Consider the following 22105-nt stretch of genomic DNA (forward strand, 5'->3'; position numbering starts at 1 on the left):
CAGTGCCATCCGTCAACCCCACATCGCCCCGCCTCACCCTGCAGGTCCCTCTCACCCCCACTCCCGCCCTGCCATCCCTCACCCCCACATCGCCCCGCCTCACCCTGCAGGTCCCTCTCACCCCAATACCGCCCTGCCATCCCTCACCCCCATATCGCCCCGCCTCACCCTGCAGGTCCCTCTCACCCCACTCCCGCCCTGCCATCCCTCACCCCCATATCGCCCCGCCTCACCCTGCAGGTCCCTCTCACCCCACTCCCGCCCTGCCATCCCTCACCCCCATATCGCCCCGCCTCACCCTGCAGGTCCCCATCACCCCACTCCCGCCCTGCCATCCCTCACCCCCACATCGCCCCGCCCCCCGCCCGCTGCCCGAAGACCCGCCGCCCGGATGCCCCGGCCACCCCCGGGGGCGGGGCGGTGGCGCGCGGGGCGGGGGCGGGGGCAGGGGCCGCGGGCGGGGCGGGGCGGGGCGGGGGCAGGGGCCCGCGGGCGGGGCGGGGCGGCGCTGCGGGCGGGGTGTGCTGGAATGTGCGGCGCCTCCCGCCGCCCGCCGGAGACTCGCGGCCGCCCCGCGCCCTGAGCCCGGCCCCCAGCCCTCGGGAGCAGGGCCAAGCCCGGGCGGGCGGCGGCCCGGCGGCGCCGGTGAGTGGCCCGGGGAGCCAGAGGCGCTGTCCAGGGCTGATCTGCAGCGCGGCGGGGGCGGCCAGGCCCGGCCGGGGCGGGGGATCAGCACCAAGGCTAAGGGGCCGGGGCCTGGCTCGCGCTGCGCCCGCGGAGCTGCTCGGGCCGCTGGTCCTGAAGCGGCGCGCGGGCGGCGGGCGTGGGGGGGGGGCCGGAAGGGGGAGCGCGAGGCCTCGCGGCCCGGGAGGCTGGACAGCGGCTTCCTGCCCGGCGCTGGGCCTGGGTCTCCGGGGGGGGGGCGCGACCTTGGGCCGGGGCGCGGGGGCGGCGGGGGCCGGCGGGCGGCGGCGGCCTGCAGGGGAAGCAGCGCGGCGCTGGGCGCGGGGGAAGTTGCTCGCTGCCGGGCCGGGCCGGGCCGGGCCGGGGCGGGGCGGCGGCGGCCGAGGCTGCGGGGTGAGCGGGGCCGCGGCGGGGGCGAGCGGGGCGGCGGCTTTGTGTCGGGTCTCGGAGAAAATGGCCGAATGCCTGGAATGCAGCCGCCGCCGCCGGTGCCGCTGGCCCCGCCACACGCAGGAATCTGGCGGCGGGCGGCCCCCGGCCCGGCCCTGCGTGCGGGGCCTGGCGGCGCGGCCGGGCCCGGCCCCGGCCCCGGCCCCGGCCCCGAGCGAGCGAGCGAGCGAGCGGGGCCGGCGTGCCGCGGCCGGGGTGTGTCACGGGGGGGGCCGCGCGTTGCCCCTCGAAGCCGCGGCCCGCTTGGTCGTGGGGCAAACCCCGCGCAGCTTGAGCAGGCTGCGCCCAGCCCCGAAAATAAAGGCGTTTGTTGCTTTGAAAAGGCAGCTTTTGACGTCTGGCCCCCCGGCAGGAGCCCTCCGTCCTAATGCGGGAGAGTTGGTGGCGGGGGTTGCTTTTTAATATGGTGAACGCAACTTCTGGGCTCCTCTCTCTGGGTCTTTCACCCAGCCAAAAAAATCACACTCCTTCTCTCCCAGCAATTGTTGTTGATTGCAGAGGCCTTGAAGAAATTAACAGAACTGATTAACTTGTCAAGAGCTCTAGTCATCTGGAAGTTGTGATGAGCCCACGCCAAAGTCAATTAAATTGACCAATTATCACAGTCTCCCGGAGCCTAAGACATGGCTGCATAGGTAATGGAGGCGCAGCGTGGCCTCTGCAGTCGCCCAAGCTTTTGGATTCAGGGGAGAAGTGAAACCAGAAAGAGAGCTCTCTCCCAATTTCCCCCAAACTTCACATAACTCTTCTAAAGTTCAGAAAGAAAGAGCTTTTCCATTTTTTTGGGGAAAGCGGATGCAAAATGAGTCTCTTTGCAAAGAGGGTAGCCTGTAAAGCATGGGAATACGCCACTTCCAGCTTTGAATGAGAAGGGGGCAGGGGAAGGGATTCAGAAACATATCTTTAGACATATTCTAAATTTAGTTGGACAGTGAGTAATGTTTTATAAAGCTAATGTGTCTCATGATAGCGTAAAGCAATCAAGAATTTGTTTTAGATTATAGTTAAAGTAGACTTTTTTTTAAAAAAAAAAAATGATAAAGATAAAATTTAAGGCAGATTTTTCAGAGGGTGAGCTCATACTTGTGAGCAAAGAGTAAAAAGAATTTTAAAGAAAAATGAATGAGTATTTGCTCAGTTAATAAAATAAAATATTTATCTGATCTAAGGAAGAGAGAACTCACCAAATCTTTCTGTTTTTGTTCTATTTGTATTTAATAATAATAATTGACAGGCTTGGATAGATTTTCAGGCTTGGATAGGTTTCTGAAGTACACTCTTAGTTTTGGGTATTACAAAATGGATGTTTTATATTTGTAATTTAGATTTTTACTGGTGCTCTTTGTTTTTGTTTTTTGGACAGAACTGCTGTTATGGCAACTCAGGTGCTGGGGCAGTCTGGTGGGAACAGCCTATTTGCTGGCAATGCTAACATCAGTATGGCTTTGTCTAATGACATGTATGACTTGCATGACCTTTCCAAAGCTGAGCTGGCAGCCCCTCAGCTTATTATGTTGGCAAATGTGGCCTTGACAGGAGAAGTTAATGGCAGCTGCTGTGATTACCTGGTTGGAGAAGAGAGGCAAATGGCTGAACTGACAACTGTAGGTGACAACAACTTTTCAGACAGTGATGGAGAGGGTATAGAAGATACACAGGGAGCAGACAGTGATCCTGATGAACCTGAAAACATGGAATTAGGGTCTCTTGAAATTCCTAGTGTGGAAACCCAGGGTCCAGCAGTTTGCCCCACTCCTGAGACTTGCAATCTGGACAAGGACCTCCCATTGGAAGTACCAGATACTTCGGAGAGTGCGGAGGACAAATGTAAAAGCTTGAAGAGCAAGCCATTTCGTTGCAAGCCATGCCAGTATGAAGCAGAGTGTGAGGAAGAGTTTGTGCATCACATTAGGGTTCACAGTGCCAAAAAATTCATTGTAGAAGAAAATGCAGAGAAGCAAGTCCAGGTCAAAGAATCTGATTCTTGCACCACAGAAGAGGCAGATTTCTCTAAGGGGCCTATTCGTTGTGATCGTTGTGGCTATAACACTAACAGATATGATCACTATCTGGCTCACTTGAAACACCACAACAAAGCAGGAGAAAATGAGAGAGTCTATAAGTGCACCATATGCACTTATACTACAGTCAGTGAATATCATTGGAAGAAACATCTAAGAAATCATTTTCCTAGAAAGGTGTACACATGCTCCCAGTGCTCCTATTTTTCAGACAGGAAGAACAATTATATTCAACATATTCGAACTCATACAGGTAAGTCTTTCATCTGTATTTGAGTAGGAATATTGATGATGGGGGGGAACTGTACTAAGTATATCTAAGTGAAATTCTTGTATTTGCAAGATTTGCTCCACCCTGATAAGGCTCTCTGTTTGACTGTTGTACTCCTATAATATTACCAGGATAGCTTCCGACTACATGGAAGCTTTTATTTGTTATGAACTGCACTTTGTAGTCTTGAAGGACTGAGAAAACACATCCAGTGTCATGGGTCCAAGGAGAGATTAAGAGTATTTGCTCAGCTCAGCAGTCTAGAAAACACATTATCCTGAACAGAACATGAATATATATTTAAAAATGGTTCATTACCTTTAGAATTTCTGGACCTGCAAAGTGAAGGCCAGCTGACTTAAAAAACAAAATAAAATTGATATCAGACTATGGGTAAAGTTTTCAAAGGGCCTATGCGACTCAGGCACCTTTGAAGATTTTACCCTAAGGCTGAGCCAAAACTTGATCTTTTTCAGATTAAATTGCAATAATAGAAAACAAGGAATTCTCATTCTCTCTCTCTCTCTCTCTCTCTCTCTCTGTGTGAGAGAGAGAGAGAGAGAGAAAGGAAACTCCCCTACCTGCAAACCTTGAGCAACTACCAACCTGCTGAGAGGTTAAGAGCAGTATCCACTATAACTACATGAATCTTAATTGGCCAAGCTTGTGCAACTTTCCATCAACTTGATGGCATTTCTCTGTTTGGATGTAATGCAATAACTTTTGAATCCCATATTCAGTTAATTCCAGAATTTCAGGGAGTGTTCTTGGAATCAATGGGCAGAATCCTATTGATTTTGGGGAAAATTGGCAAACCATAGGGGGAAAATTGGGGACACACCAAAGCCCTGCTGTCTGTTTAGCGGTGCCACAGCTTCAAGTACCGTTGCAATTGTCTGTAGCTCAAGGTACTGGTTAATACCAGTTAACACTTGTTCTCAAACTTTTATATTGGTAAAAAGAAAAGGAGTACTTGTGGCACCTTAGAGACTAACAAATTTATTAGAGCATAAGCTTTCGTGAGCTACAGCTCACTTCATCGGATGCACACGAAAGCTTATGCTCTAATAAATTTGTTAGTCTCTAAGGTGCCACAAGTACTCCTTTTCTTTTTGCGAATACAGACTAACACGGCTGCTACTCTGAAACCTTTTATATTGGTGACGCCTTTCACACTGCAAGCCTCTGAGTGTAACTCCCATTATAAATTAAAAACACTTTTCAAAATATTTAACACTATTATAAATGCTGGAGGTGAAGCAATGTTTGGGGTGGGGGCTGACAGCTTGCGACTCCCCATGTAATAACCTTGTGACCCTCTGAGGGGTCATGACTCCCAGTTTGAGAAACCCAGAGTTAACACCTTCTGACATAAGAATACCCCGTTTTCATCCCTTTGCCCATTCTCCCAATAGACTTCAGCATGTTGACACCCTGACTTTCTTACCTCCCAACAGAAAGAAGAGAAGTAAGATGCGAGGGAAGGCACAGAGCCATGGCAGGGGCGGGTGGGGAACACTAGTATGGACGGAACAGGGGGTATACACAGAATCCTGGCTTGGGGGTGGGGAACAGGGGAATCACACAAAACCTATGATGGGGTGGAAGAATGGTATAGTATGAGGGGGACACAGAGCTATGGCATGAGGCAGGGAGCAAGTGTGTTGCAGAGAGTCTCTAAAATAGATGGGAGAGTGGCCCACAGGGAGCTTGAGGGGGGAATGGAGGGCTGCCAGGAGTCCCTCGTATGTACAGTGAGCTGGGCCTACTGAAGCTATGACATGTATCTGGGGCTCAGATGTTTCTAGGTCCCCATCGCTGCAGTATCCAAGAGAAATAGGTACATCATTTGTTAGCACACAGGAGTCCCATGTAGGAGATTTTGAACCAGTTTCCAATCTGCTACTAACAGCCTGAAGAAAAAAATTAGGGCCTCATTTTGCCTTGCACCAAGTGCGGTCTCAGGAATTTCTGTGAAGTGGCTCCAGGAGTAGGGCAGGACAGAACTTGGTCTAAATATTTTGCTATTTTAACAAGATATTTTTAAGCATGAGCAACCAGTTTCCAAATCTCTTACGTAGGGCTCCTATGCTGTCAATGTCACAAGTGCTATTACTTCTTAGCAAAATGGCTGCCAGTGCCACCAGTTTTATGTTTAATCACAATTGGTGTTTGTTTGACCAGATTCACTCCTGGGATAATGGGATCAAATTCTTTCTCTGCTTCTGTGGCACAGAAGGGGATTCACATGTGGCTGGGTTAGTTGGCAATGTGGTCACTCCTCCTGGGGGCAGCTTTAAATTTAGCCAGTGGAGATTACCTCAGGGAGAGAGACTCAATCATCGCCTCTTCCAGTTGGCCTGGGCTGGCCCCTCTCCTTCTGACCTGGTTCTTCCTACTGCGTGGGCTGTGCTAGCTGAACAAAGTGCACAGAGAATTTCTCCTTGTGTTTCTAACTCAAGTAAAATGGTTTTAGTGACTTAATCTTAATCTCCTGCACAGTCCTTCACAGTTTGAAATCTCTGTTTAGAAGTCCAGGACTGGAGTCATGAGATTTGCAGGTCAGGACTGAGGTGCAGTGGTGAAGCTACATAGAGAAACTTGTACAGTGCCAGCCTGCATTAGTCTGTGCCCTTAGTTTCTTGTCTATGTTAAAATGTACTCATATCTGCCAAATATCTTGGGTCTTGTTTAGAGGACACAGTCAGTTTAAAAAAAAAAAATCGTACTTCTGTCTGAAAATACTTTAATTACTGTTTTTAAAATCACACCTAAGATTATTAGAGAGACAGGGTGAGTGAACTAATAATATCTTTTATTGGACCAACTTCTGTTGGTGAGAGAGACAAGCTTTCATGCTCTCTCACCAACAGGAGTTGGTCCAATAAAACATACTACCTCCCCACCTTGTCTCTCTAATATCCTGGGACCAACATGGCTACAACACTACTGCATACCTAAGATGGTTGTAACTGAAAGAAATTAGGAAAAAAACAATATGTTCCTGTCTTTCAGTTTATTTTCTGCATTTGACAGCACTTTGTGTATGGTCAGTTTCACAGTTTTCCCTGTAGTTAGTCAGTTTCTGCTTTTGTTGGTGTGAATCTTTCAGCGATCACTAGGAGAGGGAAAACTTTTTAGAAATTATAAACTGTGATTGTAAAATCACTAAAATAGTGGGGCTAAAGATCAAGTGGAATTCCCTGAAACTACTTTTAATTTTTTTTTTTTAAATTGTCTTGATTTCTGGTTAATGGTGGCTCTTTAAAGTTTCCCCACTTTTGTTTGGATGCTGCAGTCAGCTGAGTCAGTTTATCACTCTGATAAACTCGCAAAAGCTCTCATTGAGATAAGGGTGCTCAGCATTGCGTAGGATCTAACCCAAAAGCAAGAGCCTTTCAAGACAGCATTTAGTTGATCACTCCATTTGGGGTGGGCAATAGTACACAGTAACATCAGTTATAATGTTTCAGAGGGGAATAAATGAGCAAAAGAAGAAATGAGCCTTGATCATTTTTCATGCTGTGGTACAAGGGCTGGTTTGCCAGTGTTTGGATCTCTGTAAAATAGTGTGCTGCATTTATGATTTCATTAAATGTTTTGTATTGACAAATGTTTGCTGCTAGTTCACCAATAAATTAAACAGGGAAGCTATTTTTTAAAAAAAATCAAATAAATCAAGTAGAGAGGGGTTTTTTTTGGTTTTTTTGAGTAACTGTGGCAGTCTGTACGTATGGTTCTTTACTTGGAAATGTCCTTATTACTGGTTAACACTGAACTTTGTATTTACAGTGCCTTATGAAACATCCAGCCTAGGTAGTTGCTTCTGATTTGAGATATATCTATTTTATTTCAGAGTAGCAGCCGTGTTAGTCTGTATTCGCACAAAGAAAAGGAGTACCCGTGGCACCTTAGAGACTAACAAATTTATTAGAGCATAAGCTTTCATGAGCTACAGCTCACTTCATCGGATGCATCCGATGAAGTGAGCTGTAGCTCACGAAAGCTTATGCTCTAATAAATTTGTTAGTCTCTAAGGTGCCACGGGTACTCCTCATCTATTTTATTGGAAATGAGGGGTATGCATGTGAGATGGAAGGAAGTGGAATTGAAGTAGTTAGTTTTGGGTTTGTTGCCAGTCAGGCTAAACAATCCATGCTGATTGCTACACAACTATTTTGCCTTTTGTTTGAAACTCTGATTTGTTACAGTCTCCATGTCTTTAGATTGCTGCCCGTCTGTTAAACTCACTATTGTTATGGTAACACTCTAATTCAGAAGGGGGCAAACTACGGCCTACGGGCCACATCCGGCCCGGAGGACCCTTCCCTCTGGCCCCCGAGCTCCTGCCAGGGAGGGGGGTCAGGACAGGCTTGCAGAGGAGCCAGCCCAACTCCCCGGCAGACGGGTGAGTGGGGCGGAGCCCAACCCTTGGCCCCTTCTCTTCTTCTCCCCTCCCTCCCTGCCGCCCTGCCCTCGCAGTCACAGTTCCCCCAGTGCCTGGGTGGGGTGGCTGCAGCTCTGGCCGGGCAGCATGGCTATAGCTTTGCCAGACCTGGTGGTCCAGGGTGGCACGGTCAGGGGGAGGCAAGGAGCAGGGAGAGTTGCGGGGGGGGGAGGGGGGCAATCAAGGAGCCTGGGCCCTGCTGCCGGGGACAGAGGCAGAGCAAACCAGGGCCCCCCTCCATGTCCAGCATTCTTCGCCCCTATCCCCAGCAGCCAAGCCCAGAAAGGGAGTGTGCCCTGCCCAACTGCCAGGGAGAGCAGCCAAATAAGCAGGGGAAATTCACAGGGAAAGGACTGAGCCCCCCTTTCCCCTACCCCACAGGTAACATGGGGCAGGGAGGATTGGATAGGGGGCGAGGAGGCCCCAGGGGGGCAGTCAGGAGGTGGGGAGCAGGGGAGATTGGATGGGGCGGGGGTTCCGGGGTAGGCAGGGGGTGGGGAGCAGGGGGGATTGAATAATGGATGGGCGTCCGGGGGGGGATGGTCAGGGGGCAGAGAGCAGGGGGGGTTGGATGGGGGTGGGAGTTCCAGGGGGCTGGAATGGGGGCAGGGGCCAGGCCACGCCTCGCTGTTTGGGGAGGCATAGCCTCCCCCAGTCTTCCCTACCCGGCCCTCCATACAGTTTCTGTACCCGATGTGGCCCTCAGGCCAAAAAGTTTGCCCACCTCTGCTCTAATTGAAGCTCTCTTATGTAGCTTTTACAATAATAATTACATTTTCTACATTAAATATTTTATTTTGATGTTGCTAATTGTTTATTTTCCATTTAATAGTCTGAAATTGCTGAAGTGGATGTTCTTTCTTAAATCAGTTTCCTAATTGTTATTAGAATTACAGATTTTGCATATCGATTTTTTTCTACTAATTAGTTTCACACTTAAAATGCTCCTATATGATGAAAAAGATAAGTTCAAGGACTGATAATCATCCTTATTGTAAGAACAACACAAAATCAGACACAAAATTGATACATAAATAGACTGTGCTATATTTGCAATCACGACTGCCTTCTCATGTGTTGAACCTCCACACTTCAAGAGAGCTGAAATGCTTTGATCAGGCGTTATGTCGCTCAGGTTTTCAGATTGAAGTCAATGTGTATGTCTTCACTGCAGAGTTAATTTTGGAGTGGGCACCCGGGTTAGCTTAGTTCAAGAGTGAGCAGCCACATGGCAAAGCCCTACCTGAGTTACCATGTCCGCTCTGGTGCTGTGCTCTTAGACTTCTGCGGTCATATCCCTTGGTTCAGCTGTGGTAAGCTGAGCAGCTCTGTGGGAGAGTGTCTGTCCTTCTGGGCACACGGGGTAAGTGTGGGAAAGCACTGGAGGAGTGAAAGCACTACAGAGTGAAAGCGGCACTCGGGCTTTAGCCTATACCCCAGGTATAGAGTGCACCAGCAAGGTCTACAAACAGAGCACAACATGTTACACAGGGGTTCTCAAACTTCATTGCACTGCAACCCCCTTTTGATAACAAAAATTCCTACACATCCCCAAGAAGGTGGACTGAAGCCTAAACCTGCCCGAGCCCCGCTGCCCCAGGCTGGGAGGTCAAAGCTGAAGCCCAAGGGCATCGGCCCCAGGCAGGGATCTTGTAACCTGAGCCCTGTGCCCAGGCCTGAAGCCCTTGGGCATCGGCTTTAGCCCCGGATGGTGGGGCTCAGGCATGGGCTTCGGCAAGTCTAACGCTAGCCTTGGTGGCCCCATTACAACGGAGTTGTGATCCACTTTGGGGTCCTGACCCACAGTTTGAAAACTGCTGCATTACAGGGCTCTGCAGTTAATACCCCTAAAGAGTGTACCCTGCAGTACTGTGGAGCTGTGCAGACAAACTCTGCATCACTTAAGGTGCTTTTGAAAATTCCACCCGTAGGTGCCTACCTTTTTAGGCTACTGTTTTTTAAAATTTTGGTGTGTGTCCATAAGAGAGTTCACCATTACTTTGCTAATATGTTGAAAGTCTGTAGTACCTTTCACTGTTTTATACAGAAACAAAGGGTATGCCTTTGTTGCACAGTGATTGGCACCAGGGTCTGAGCATCTGAGGATAGCCTAGCCCAAGTATGCATGTATTTACAGCAAAACCCAACATCCGTACCTGGGTTCTCAGTGTTCCTGCATTTGCCTGTGAGTCTCAAGGGAATCAGTAAGTTAAATCAATTATTTAAATTGCTGCACCCCCTTTAAAGTTATCTAAAAGTGTAATATTTCTGAATTTTAAGATTTGTCATTCAATCAAGACTATGAAATGAAAAGCACTGGTAACAAGCAATGACAAACTAAAACAGACCAGGACCTTTGCTCATGTAGTTTCAGATTGTAAAGAAAGTCTCATCTGCTTGGAGGAGGCATTTAAAAACAAAACTACTGCTTTACAACAGTAGACCCATTCCTCCCTTAATTTAATTTTGTGTGTCTGGCATAAATCTCCCACACTGTTTTAAGTAGGGGAGAATGAACTTTTTTTAGGAGGGGGATTAAAATGTTTTAGGGTGGAATTTTTCTTTTAGTTGCTGATCTAATTAACAATGATTGTATAATTGGATTGATGGGAGGAATTGGATTGGTGGGAGGAAGAAGCTTAGTTAAAGGGCTTGTCTCCAGGTACAGCGCTGCAGTGCTTAGTGAAGACGCTACCTACGCCGATGGGCGTAGTTATTCTCTTCCCTGAGAGGCAGTACCTATGCTGATGCGAGAAGCCCTTCCATCGACATAGCTCTGTCTACACCAGGAATTCGGTCGGCTTAACTGCGTCGCTCAGGGGGGTGGATTTTCCACACACTCAGGTGACATAGATTTGCTGACATAAGTCTGTAGCATAGACTAAGCCACAGAAATTCCCAAACAATCTTGGCCCTATCCCTAGACCTGTCTCTATCACTGTTGGATGTGTCCACACTAGGAAAAAGGTGTGTTCTTAAAATCCTAGTGAAGACAAGGAAGCGGGTAACTTTCATGTGTTTTCCAGGTCCAAGTAAACACCAGTTGGGAGCCTAGGATTTACCTTGACCTGCTTAACACGTGTTAATACTAAAACAGCCTTGTCTTCACTAAGGACTTTCCTGGTGCTAGGGTTTATCTACAAATGAAGTTAATCCAGAATAGCGAATGCATTTTATGTTTGTTTATCTTGAAAGTAGGTTAACCTAAAAATGAAAAAGCCAGTGGCTTGTCTATCAGGGGACACCCAGGATGCATCTGCACTAGAGACTATACCACGTAGTCCTATAGTATACATGTAACCTACGCCAACAGAAGGAGTTTTTCCGTCAGTCCAGGAACACCACCTCACTGAACGAAGTTAGCAATGTCAACAGACTCCCTCTTCCATCAGCATAGCTGTTCCTACACTGCGGCTTTTGTTGGCATTGCTGCATCACTCGGGAAGTGTGGGGCTTTTATTTGAATTTACCATGTTTTGTTTTTATTTGAACTCACTGTTTGTTTTTACAGGAGAGCGTCCCTATCAATGTGCTATGTGTCCCTATTCAAGTTCTCAGAAGACTCATTTAACCAGGCACATGCGAACTCATTCAGGTTGGTAAAAAGGCAGTAATCACAGTAACCCAGAAATAAGCTAATGACTTTTTGGTTTATTCCACAGAAAATATTTATTAAATTTCTTTAGTGTTGTCCGAGCTTAAATGATCATAATGAAAACGATCTAGCTTTTTAAGAGGACATTTTTAATCTTATGCAATTCAAACAGGCACTGTTGATTAAAGAACAGGATATCTGGTATCCTAGTGATTTCCTACTTGGGATGGACCATTAGAATCAGATTGTCAAATTAAGCTGTTTTACTCAAATGCTGCCTGTTCTTACTTCACTCTCTTTACTATGTATAAAGTGACATGCAAAAGTGTTAATATTGTGTCCTATAAAAAAATGTTTTGGGTTAGATTGTGAAGATTTGGATAGATTTTGAAAAAGTAGGTAAAATCTCTGGGACAGGAAAAAGAAGGCCATGCTAATTTTTGCATTAGTAAATGCATGTTGTTTGAAAAGAAGAGACTGCACTGCTGCTTACTACCATTGTTGGTTTACATGAAGACGGCAAGCTTAAAAGTGATGATGTCAAGTTTACTTCGTTATTTGAAAAGTAGTTGAGATCCTTAGATGAAAGGGGCTATAAAAGTGCAAAGTATTACTATTAAAAGTCGTAAGGAAGGAATAAATATTTTCCCATTGCTATCCAAGGTACATTCCAAGGCTTGGTAGAGAACCTTCATTCCTTTGTGCTTTTTAAGCCATGATATAGGTTCAGGCGCAATAGGGGAAGAGTGTAGGAACAGATCCTCAACTCGTGTAAATTGTCATAGCTCAGTTGAAGTCAGTGAAGCTGTGACAATGCACACCAGGTGAGGATCTAGCCTGTAATATCTAATATATATCTGTTTCAGCAATTCAGAGAGAATAGTTAATTTATGCTTGGTAATTAAATAAAAATCTGTCACGGTTATGTCCACAATGTAAGAAAATGTCTTATTTAGCTTTTATGAACAGTATCACCAAAAAAAAAAATTTGCAGAAAATGTTTACACAGTCATATTCCCTAGGATTTAAGGCCAAGATGGTAATTGTCACTGTCATTTATTTCACTGTTGGTAAAGTCATGTTTGTGTTCTCAGTAACCTATTATAACTGCGTTTGGTCTCTCTTTTACAAATCTTGTTTATGAAATGGCAGCATTTACTATTGTACAGCTGCTGTTGTATTGAGGTGATAGTCACAAGAACAACTCATTTGTAGCTCTAGGTAAACCTCAATGTGAACTTCAACCTACACTATACCTATTGCCTTAATTGTGACTCTTGCCGAGGTAATGAGGGCAGGATTCAAATCCTAAATCAGAAGAATATAAATATAGTAAAAAGAAAAGGAGGACTTTTGGCGCCTTAGAGACTAACAAATTTATTTGAGCATAAGCTTTCATGATCTACAGCTCACTTCTCACGAAAGCTTATGCTCAGATAAATTAGTTAGTCTCTAAGGTGCCACAAGTACTCCTTTTCTTTTTGCGAATACAGACTAACACGGCTGCTACTCTGAAACCTATAAATATAGTAGTCAGATTATGTTACCGATCTCCAGACCAGGAACAAAATATTGTGTGTGCAATGTTGAAAGAGATGAAAGACAACTAAGTCTAATAAAGCAGCAATAGCATATGTAACTATTTTCATATAAGTGGTTGTATGTCATAGAATCCTAGAAATGTAGGGCTGGAGGGGACCTTGATAGGTCATCTAGTCCAGCCTGTCGCCCGCTGAGGCAGGACCAAGTAACCCTAGCCCATCTCTTGACAGGTGTTTGTCCAACCTGTTCTTAAAAACCTCCAATGACTGGGATTCTATCTTTGAAGCCTATTCCAGAGTTTAAATATAGTTATAGTTAGAAAGTTTTTCCTAATATCTAATCTGAATCTTCCTCCTTGCAGATTAAGCCCATTATTACTTTTCTTACATTCAGTGAGCGTAGAGAACACCGTCCTTTTTAGAACAGCTCTGAATACATTGGAAGGCTATTACCAGATTCCTCCCTCAGTCATCTTTTCTCAAGACTAAACATGCCCAGTTTTTTAGCCTTTTCTCAGAGGTCAGGTTTTCTAAATAGTTCATCATTTTTGTTGCTCTCCTCTGGACTCTCTGTAATTTTCCCCCATCGTTCCTGAAGTGTGACCCCCAAATTGGTTACAGTACTTCAGCTGAGGCCTCGCCAGTACCGAGTGGAACAGGGCAATGTGTCTTACATTCAACACTCCTGTTAATACCATGTCTTGACATGGTTTAAAGAAGCAATTTCTGAGCACCTGAAGCAGTTGGAACAGATAATTCTCGAACACACAAAGGAAGTGGTGCTCTTCACCTAGTCCTAAGTAAAATACAGTAAAATATAGTTGATCCACTAATTATTGGTGATAATCGTGTAATTAAGTTCAGGCTCCTCAGGGAAAGGATTGTACCATACCAAACACTAGGACTGTGATGTTAAACTTGAGAAAGGAGGATTAGAGGGGGAACTAAAAAAGAAAGAAAGAGGAAGATCATTTAAAAAACAACAACAAGCAGCAGTGCAGTTCTGGTCTGTGCTTGGTGTTTGTTCTAAGGTGCTATAGTGATATAAACAATATTAAAAATATTCTAAAGTCAGAAGTGAGGAAATTAAAATCCTTAGCCTCAGCAAGGGAGACAACTTAATTATATCCTAACAGTGACACAGAAAACATGCAGAGTTCTAAACAAACAAAGAAAGGGGAAAGCAAAAGCTAAAACAAAACTCCTGCGGAATTAAATAGCAAAGGACCAGAAGTTATTAAAGCCAAACAGATACCCTTCAAAAAACTGAAATGTAGCCCGTGTGAAGCCAATAGAGTGAAATTTGAATTAGGACAAGTTAAATTTAAGATGGAAATTAGAGGGCTAAATGGGCATTTGAAAAACAAATAGCCAAAGATACAAAAACAAACAAGAAAATTGTTTAAGTATATCGGAAGCAGGAGCCCTCTGACATCTACAATGCAATTAAACACTCACAGCTGGCCCATGTGGCTGACATGGGCTCGGGCTAAGGGGCTGCTTAATTGCAGTGTAGCTGTTCAGGCTCAAGCTGGAGTTTGAGATCTGGGATCCTTCCCACCTCATGGGGTCCTAGAGCACGGGCTTCAGCGCAGGCCCCAACATCTGAACTGCAGTTAAACAGCCTCTCTGCCCGAGCCCCACAAGCCCAAGTCAGGTGACACAGGCCAGCTGTTGGATTTAATTGCAGTATAGACATACCCTGAAGAATGCCATGGGTCTGCTGGATTACTAGAGATAAATGGAACAATTAAGGAGAATTAGGACATTAAAGAAGCTAAATGACTTCTTTGCATTCTCAACATAGAAGATCTTTGAGAGAGACCTACATTTTGTCAGTTAATAAAAAGAGGTACTGCCAGGGGTTAAGGTGTCTAAAGAGAAGGTGCTAGGGCAAACTGTTGAATTAAACAACAAGACACTAGGACTGGATGGCAGCTTACCTAATTATTACTGTTTTGGGGGTTTTTTTGCAGATTTTTCAAAACTGTTGAACTTGTCTTGTTACACTAAAAATTTTTTGTTTGCATTTATGTGAAATAAACCAAAGTAGTTCTGCAGTAAACTCGTACACTAGACAATATGTTTTGTAATACCCTTGTCAAGAAATGCTGCAAAAATGCAGGTGCCCTAGGACTTCATTAATGATATGAGAGAGATGTGCTCAATGGAATTGGTCTTCTGTTTTTAAAACTAACATGCAAATGCTAAACCAAATAGGATTTGCACATTATATTTAATGCAAAGTAATATTTTAATATTTAAAGTAAAAATTCAGAGAATTGAATTAATAGGGGTAATGATCATCTGAATGGTGTACATTTTTTCCAGAAAATTCTATTTTTAAAGTGTGCTTTATTGCTTTGCTTGCCATGTGTAAGAATCAATTTTCATCCATTTCATTTTCAGTGCAAATAGAAAGTATATTAACCCTTTGTAAAGTTGGACTTTTTTGGAAATATTTGTGTAAGACGATTATTCATCACCTGTTAATTTCCATTTTTCTACAATGCATTCAATGGACCAGTTGGGTATGGATTCCATTTGCTAATATTACTATAGAATGATCTATTCCGGTATGTATTCATAGACAGAGTGTGATGTAGTTACTGCTTGTTTGGTTGTTTTGTTTTCCCTTCTCTTTTCTTTGTGGTGTTGTTGGTGTCTTTGTGAACATGTTTGTGACTATAAAATTATGATTTTGGATTTCTTAAGTTGATGTACTTTTAACAAAGGAGCATGGACAATTTAAAAAAAAAAATCATGTATGTACCTATATAATGTTGAGTAATTGTTTCTTCTATGTTTATTAATCATAATTCCCCACTCCTTCCTCAGGTGAGAAGCCATTTAAATGTGATCAGTGCAGCTATGTGGCCTCAAACCAGCATGAAGTAACTCGTCATGCAAGGCAGGTTCACAATGGGCCCAAGCCTCTGACTTGCCCTCACTGTGACTACAAAACAGCTGACCGAAGTAACTTCAAAAAGCATGTAGAACTCCATGTCAACCCACGCCAGTTCCTTTGTCCTGTCTGTGATTATGCTGCATCCAAGAAATGTAACCTGCAGTATCACATCAAATCCAGACATCCTGATTGTTCGGATATCACAATGGATGTTTCCAAAGTGAAACTACGGACTAAAAAGAGTGAAACTGACTTTTCTGAAAGCGTGAATGACAAGATGGAGAAAGAGCAAATGAAAGGAGATTCATCTGAAAAGAAAAATGAGGGAGCTGTAAAAGTGGAGAAAAAAGAGAGCTTATCAAAAGAAAAGAAACCAGCCAGCAGCGTTTGTGTAGGCCAGGTGACAACCAGGAGTCGTAAATCAGCTTCTGAAAACAAGGAGGTAGATATTAAAATTGACAAAAGTAAAGAGAAATCAAGTAAAAGAAAGAAGACTAAAAGAAAAGTAGAGGCTGCGTTAGTTTCCTCAAAGCAAGATCTTGAAAATGACACACAAGCAATAGCAAAAAAGAAAAAGAAAGTGGAAAATAAATCCAGAAACTGTCAGGAAGCTCAAAAGAGTGAAGTCAAATTGGAGGTGCCTAAAAAACTGAACTCTTGCCTTAAGAAAAACAGAAAAAAGAAAGCTTTGAAGAATAAGCATAGTAAGAAAAGCAATAAACTTGATCAGGAAAAGATCCAAGGTGAGGTAATCCCTGAAAAGTCTTCTCTCCTAGAGCAGGACAAAAAGGGGAAGTCTGACAGTAATGGGAATGACGAGCAGAAGGAGCCAGATCCTGTTGTTAGTCCACTGTTAATGAACACTGACAGCCAGATTCCTGATGGGGAAAGCCAGACTACTGATGGAGAGTGTGTGCAGGGCCAGGGACAACTTCCCCCACAGCTTCGGGATGAAAATGTAGACCCAGAGGTAAAAGACCAAGAAATGCCCACTTCAGAGGAGGAGAATAAAGAAACTGTTTGTCAGAAAGAAGTTGAAGAACAGCCAGATAAAGATCAGGTCACTTGCTCTGAGGAGTCTCCTAGCACATCATCCTCTCAACAAAACCTAGATGTGCCAAAGGATGCATTACCAGATTTGGCGCATCAGCCAGAGCTGGTGCAAACTTGTGAGACAGAAACTGTGACTAATCCAGATCCAGTAGATCTGTCCAAAACAGACTTACCAGCTGAAGAACCAGCTCCACAGCCACCAGAAAAATGTGAGCAAGACCCTAAAGAAGCTCTGGCTTTGTCATCTGCAGATAACATGGCAGTGAACGAATCTCAGGAAATTGATGAGGATGAAGGCATCCACAGTCATGATGGCAGTGATATAAGTGACAACATGTCAGAAGGAAGTGATGATTCCGGGTTAAATGGTGCTCGATCTGTGCCAGAGGAAACAAGTAGCAAAGCATCACAGGAAGCCGCAGAGGCAAAGGTTACAAAGGAGAACTATGTGTGTATTTTTTGTGACCGCTCATTTAAAAAAGAAGGCGAATACAGTAAGCACCTCAATCGCCACTTAGTGAACGTGTATTATCTTGAGAAGGCAACAAAGGGGCAGGAATAACCAAATTGCAGTTTGATGGCAAGTTTATCCTTTTGTCTGTAACATCTTACACAGTTTATGTACAGTTGTAGTCTTTTTAAAGCATGGTTTGCTTTAATTAGTGTCTAGTTTATTTTTTTTAAAGTTGAAAATACTTGTGTAATGTTGAATTCATTAATTGTATCTCTTGATTAAAGAAGGCACGTAGGTAGGGTATGTGAGGCTGTATCCTATTAAATCAGCGTAAGCCTCTAGTCTGTTCGTTTATGCACAATTATTTTATAAATTGAGGTTTAGTAAACAGACTATAGCTACTCCTGCATAATTCAGATGCATTTTGAACCATAAGAACCTTTTTGTTCTTAGCTGTCAGTTTTTCCTCAAATTAAGTTTTCGTTCGATTATCTTAGCATATCTTCATATCAACTACTAATTGATTTTTCTACAAGGAAGATGGCTTCTGTTTCATAAAAAGAGCACTTTGTAAAACAAATCAAATTTGTCTAGAGATAAACATAATGATTTGAGATCATTGTAATTTTGAATATACATTTCAAATCCCCTAATCATGAGCAGAAAGCCAAAATTTGGAAGTAGTATTTCCAACTTTCGATTGCAGATCTTGGTAAATATATTAATTGAAACTGTAGTTGTAATTAGCATAGTTATGAGGGGAGCAAGTGTTATGGTTTTTTTTATTCTTTACTTTTGACTGTGCTTTAAGGGCTTAAAATATTGCACATTATATTTTTGATTTTTACCTATGCAGTTTAATCCTTTAGGAATAGCATTTGTACAGTATATGTACATTATATATGCATGTTTGGTTTTGTTCATGTAATTTTTTTCTTTATTTTGAAATTTTCAGATTTGTTGCTTACCATGGGCCAGTTTTCTTTGATACTCTTTGCTACAGTTTTTCTTGTTTTCGTGGGGTATTATTGGTTGTGCATGAATTTGGTAAAATTATGGAGTGTTTGGTTATATTTTTTAAGTAGCTTTAAAATTGTATAGTTTTTTGGGCAAAAGATGCTGATGTAGGTTCAAAACATTTTGAATAACCATATTCATGGCATTTTCATTGTATTTTGTCAAGAAAATATTACTTCTGATATTTGTAATACTTAGTGTATTCATTTTAATTAATTTATAACTTCTGATCACCATAAAGTGGAATATTCATTCTAGAGGGAAACAGACTGCATATTTCTATAAACCTTGTTTTCTTTTTTCTTCTCCACTTCAAAGTGGGGCAACTCTCAATCTACAGGATTAAAACTAATTGTAGCACTGATGTAAGAGTAGATCATCCAAATCCAAAATCGCATGCACCAAGACTGGTAAGCAACAAACCTGGAATTAGGAAAGATGTAGAATTTTCTGTTCTTTATTCATTCAAGATTTAATTAAATAATTAAAAAAATAGCCTTGATCTGTTAGAGAAAATAAATTGGTGACCATACTATAAACTCATGCTGATATGTGAGGAAAGACATAAGTAATATTTGAATTCATGGCTCCATCCAGAACAAAATACAGATGATCTTCTGAGGCTTGCAAGTGCTAGGAAGGCTGCATGTGTGCTAGCTGTGTGCCTACCAGTTGCAAAAACAAATAGGCAAAAAAAAACAACCATCTCTGCAGCAGGGGAATCCACATTTATGTCTCTTGAATAGGGCGCAGCCTCCTTAGCTTTTCAGCCCTGAATGCTTGCCAGACCTCTGTGGAACAGTAGTTGTGGATGCAAATGTCAGCAGAATAGAACCCTCCCAGTGGGTGAACTCATCTGCCAAGACATTTTGTGACAAGTCCTCTAAATATGAACTCTGCTAAGAAAGAAAAATAAACTCCTACTATTCTCCCCCCCAGGGGACAGCAGAGTTTGTATTTATTCTGATAACTTCTTGTTTTGTCTAGAGACATAAGTTCTGGAAACTGGACATCTGTGCATAAATATAACTTGAATGAATAGAGAACAAAGACAGTACACTGCTTCTGCTTATGGGGGGGGGAGTGGTAGTGGAAGGCCAAAGATTTGTGTGTGTGGGGGGAGATCCCTCAAGACAGAAATAAATTGTATAATGTATAGAGAGTTTGTGTGTGATTAGATAGTGTTCAGTGCTTTCCTTGGCTGTGACAATCATTGTCAACTGAAGATCAAGTTGCAACTATATTTATGTTAAAACATTTAGAAAATAAACCTAGTTGAATTGTCTTCCTAAACAACCAGTTATGATAGTCTTAGCTATAGCTTTTCTTGTTAATAGTGTGTTATCTTTTTATATATAAAATGTTACCATCTTGTGTAAGAGATTTGAACAGAGGCTGGGAATTCCAGTGACATGTAGAGGTTTTATGGATACCTTCATATTTTTTAAAAGAGCAATTACCATCTTGCAAGAGATTTCAAGAACTTTAATTATATTCAGATAAAGTTTTTGGACAAGCCTGGTTTTTGAGCTGGAAGTTAAAATATGGCAGTGAGATGAATTAAATTTTAACAACCTGCCATTAAATCAAAGCAGACTTACATTTCTCCAAGTAAATACTGTACGCTGCTGGGAAAAGGGCTGAATGCTTTTTACTTTATGCTCACAGGGACTCCATGAAAAGAATAATGCCTATATTAGGCAATATTCCTTATCACAAGATTTGAAAGTGAAAATTAATGTGTTAAGTATGAACAAAAATAAAATGTGGATTCTTCCTACTTAAAAATATACAAGAGATGTGATCTTTTTGCCTTGAAATACTTTAGATACGAGAATGAAACCATGTTGGAATTTCCATTTTTCTGATTTGCTTTTAATAGAGCTAAAGCTAGGAATTTGGAAGTATGAACCTAAAGCAGCAAAAGATGTAATATGTCACTCATCTCTAACACTATGCTTAGACGTGGCTAATGAATATTTGAAATAGGGTGTAAAACTTAGGTTAACCTACCTTGTGTTCTAAAATATGTATTTTTCAACTCTCTCTTTAAACATATGTACCACATTGTGTTTCTTTTCCAAGAACGTTAAATTATTTGGTATACTTTGTTGCCAGTACTTCCCTCTCATAGGGCTTTTCTGGGTGACAAAGCCTGTAACAATATCTCACCTTAAGATGTGCCTGGAGGGATTACTGTAGGCTTCCATGTAATGCTAGCCCACACTGCCAATCCATACTGAGTAACATGGTGTTTGTGGCTTTCACATATATGTAAATGTACACTCAAAAAGTGACCATCACAAGAAATGACCTAAAAAGTGGATAACCAGGAACTTGTAATCCATGGTAACGTAGTTACTATTTCTGAATTTTGATAAACTGACAGGTCAGTTAGCATCCAATAACGTTGTTGATTTCAACAGAGTAATAATGTAGCTAATAAGTGTTAAACCAAATTCAAGACACCTCTTGAACCTTGGTGGTGTAGATACCTGATTTACATACAATATTAACTGAATCCAGGTAGCTAATGGAATTGTTTCACATGTACATATGCTTTTTTCTAAAATTACACTAGCTAACAAACTTTTGTAAGCTGGCACTGAAACATTTTTATAATGTTTTGTTGCACCATGTTTGAAGCTTTTACAGTGCAATACTTGTATTTTCTGAATTAAACCAAAGGTAATTTTTTTTCATGCTGTTTATCTACTGTAGTGCATGACAACCTTTTATACATTTGTAATAGATATAAAACAAACCAGATCACAAGTCCTGTTTTACCTAAACTATGTACAAGTCTTTTGTCCAAAATGTAGTGTAAAGTTAAACTAAATTGCATTATATTAACCTTTAGGAGTGTATTTTCCTAAGCATAGTCATGATTAAATAAAACTTTATTAAACTTGTGGCTTACCTATACCTTTTATTAATGGCTAGTAAACAATCTCACGGTCTATGAAAACTGTCTGTAAGTAACCCCTTGCATTAGTTAGCAACATTCATATGGAAGCCATCTTCATTATATGGGACCATTGTGGGCCACATATGCAGCTCTGTTGTGTGGGCCGCATCCACGCAATATATATTCTGCCTGTGTGGCCCCGAGGATGTCACATGGGCCGCAGCTTTGTGCTGACTGGGCTGCAAGGTTGAGAACTGCCCTAAATGAAGAACTTGCTGCTGAAATTAGTTTACAAATATTAACAGTTTAAAGGGGCAAAGCAAAGTAGTTTAGACTTAGACTTATCTTTGCAGTTGTCTATAACTTGACAGGGAACATCAAGGGAATGGGAATTTTATAGTCAGTGTGGCAGAGCTCCGACCTTGTCCCCGTGGGTCCTGCACTTCCAGGCGGTTTATGCTGGCTTCAGAGGCTCACTGCAACCCTCCACGTAGCCCTTCTCCCTAGGGCCAGGGATACAGTCTACTAAGCCCTTTTCATCTTAAGCCAGCAAAGAGGTTGGTGAGAGAATTCCCACAGTCTCCGTTGCTCCTATGGCCTCATACCAAAACAGTTTAACTTCCTGTCCTGACAGGGGCCTGTTTTCCCCTCCCAGGAGGTGTTTCTCTAGTGGTGGGTTGGGGGAACCTGGGCCCACCCTCTACTCTGGGTTCTGGCCCAGGGACCCTAATGGTAACAACTGTTGGCAGCCAACCT

At 43.0% G+C, this 22105-nt stretch overlaps 1 protein-coding gene across 2 annotated transcripts; it reads left to right on the forward strand.

Moving 5' to 3' along the window:
- The first annotated feature begins 495 nt into the window (after nt 1-495).
- REST (RE1 silencing transcription factor) lies at nt 496-21353 on the forward strand. Of its 2 annotated transcripts, none has more exons than XM_038399706.2 (4): nt 496-645; nt 2498-3408; nt 11385-11468; nt 15848-21353. In XM_038399706.2, exons 2-4 carry the CDS (start codon nt 2508-2510, stop codon nt 17530-17532), a joined length of 2670 nt encoding a protein of 889 aa, XP_038255634.1. In that variant the 5' UTR covers nt 496-645; nt 2498-2507; the 3' UTR covers nt 17533-21353. The 2 variants fall into 2 exon arrangements, with proteins under 2 accessions (XP_038255634.1, XP_043369779.1); XM_043513844.1 differs by lacking the exon at nt 496-645 and adding an exon at nt 1054-1077.
- The last annotated feature ends 752 nt before the right edge of the window (nt 21354-22105 follow it).

Source organism: Dermochelys coriacea, chromosome 4 (assembly GCF_009764565.3).
Source record: "Dermochelys coriacea isolate rDerCor1 chromosome 4, rDerCor1.pri.v4, whole genome shotgun sequence".
NCBI lineage: Eukaryota > Metazoa > Chordata > Testudines > Dermochelyidae > Dermochelys > Dermochelys coriacea.